Genomic DNA, 1,376 nt, shown 5'->3' with positions numbered 1-1,376 from the left:
GGCGGGGGGGGTTGTCCCTGTGCTGGAGATGCCACGGCCACAACTTGGCTCCAGTTGCTTGGTCAAGGAGCCCATCATGGTTCCCAGTGGGTGCTGGGATGGGTGGGAGTGAGTCCAGCCCTGCCACCTCCCCTTGGGCTGGGGGACCCCCAGCTCATCCCAGCACCCTGAGCATCAGCGGGCTGGGAAACTGCTCCTTGGCAGTGTTCAGCAGCTCACAGGGGACACCTGTGTCATCTGCAAGGGACAGGGTGGCTGGGAGGGGGGTGTCACCTTCCCCGCTCTCTCCCCAGGATGAACCAGGCCCCCACGGTGGGTTTTGAGGGAGACGTGGGCAGTCGGACCACACACCACTTCATGTACCCCGAGAGTGCCAAGAACCTGCCAGCCAACGTCAGCTTTGTGCTGGTGCCCTTCAAAACCCTGGACCTGCTCTGGATCGCCAGTGCCCTCTCCACCGGCCAGATCAGGTTGTAAGTACCTGGCAGGCACTGGTGGCACCAAGCTGGCCCCTCTGCTGCTGTGGGGGCAGCTCCCCCGGGTGCAGTGGGGATTCATCAGTTCCTCCCTCCTGGACCATCCCAGGCAGCTCGGGCTGGGGTTGGGGGGTGCAGGACCCCCAGGATCTCACCTGTCTCTCCACTTTTTTCCCAGCACGTACGCGCCTGTGAAGCCTTTTCTGCGGGTGGACAAAGAAAAGGTAAGGAGGATCATCCCAACCATGGTGCTGAGCACCCGTGTGGCCATGGCCACATCACCCCATCTTCCCCTGGAGTCCCCACACACCTCTTGGTGCTCCTTCCTGGGGTGCTGATGCCGATGGGAGTTTGGCCGGGACTCTGGCGCTGACCCCAGCCCGTCCTCCCAGGTGCAGATCTACAATCCTGCCTTCTTCAAGTACATCCACGATCGCTGGACAGAGCACCATGGGCGCTACCCCTCCACTGGCATGCTGGTGCTCTTCTTCGCCCTCCACGTCTGTGATGAGGTGGGTGATGGCTCCTTGGGGTCCTTCTCTGAGCTGTGGGGGGGTCCTGGATGGGCTGAGGAATCCCAGAGGAGCTGTGGGGTCCTGGATGAGCTTGTGTGGTCCCAGATGGGCTGTGGCATCCCGGATGGCACAGGAAGGGCTTTCTGGGATCCTGAACCTTGCAGGGTCAAGGAGGAAGGCGGCTTCTTTGGGTTCCCACCACAGCAGTTTTGCTTGCTTCTGCTGCCTGACACCACGGTGATGGGCACCCTTGGACGGTGGGGAGGCTCTGCAGGGGGATGTACAGCTCTGACAGTGCCAAATCCTCCCCCGGCAGTGCGGTGGGTGCTCAGGCGAGGGGATCCGGGCTGGCTCACCCCTCTTCCCCCCAACACAGGTAAACGTC

The 1,376-nt window shown here is 62.4% G+C and overlaps 1 protein-coding gene across 1 annotated transcript; it reads left to right on the top strand.

Moving 5' to 3' along the window:
• Positions 1 to 294: 294 nt before the first annotated feature.
• LOC104523672 (CMP-N-acetylneuraminate-beta-galactosamide-alpha-2,3-sialyltransferase 2) lies at positions 295 to 988 on the top strand (the record flags this gene model as incomplete). Its single annotated transcript, XM_010166333.2, has 3 exons — positions 295 to 473; positions 655 to 700; positions 869 to 988. Coding segments are annotated over exons 1-3 (345 nt in total), but the record flags the coding sequence as incomplete, so codon positions are not given.
• Positions 989 to 1,376: the final 388 nt, after the last annotated feature.

The sequence above is a fragment of the Antrostomus carolinensis genome, unplaced genomic scaffold (genome assembly GCF_000700745.2).
Source record: "Antrostomus carolinensis isolate BGI_N321 unplaced genomic scaffold, ASM70074v2 scaffold37900, whole genome shotgun sequence".
In the NCBI taxonomy this organism is placed as follows: Eukaryota; Metazoa; Chordata; class Aves; order Caprimulgiformes; family Caprimulgidae; genus Antrostomus; species Antrostomus carolinensis.
This window is presented reverse-complemented; position numbering and strand designations above follow the sequence as displayed.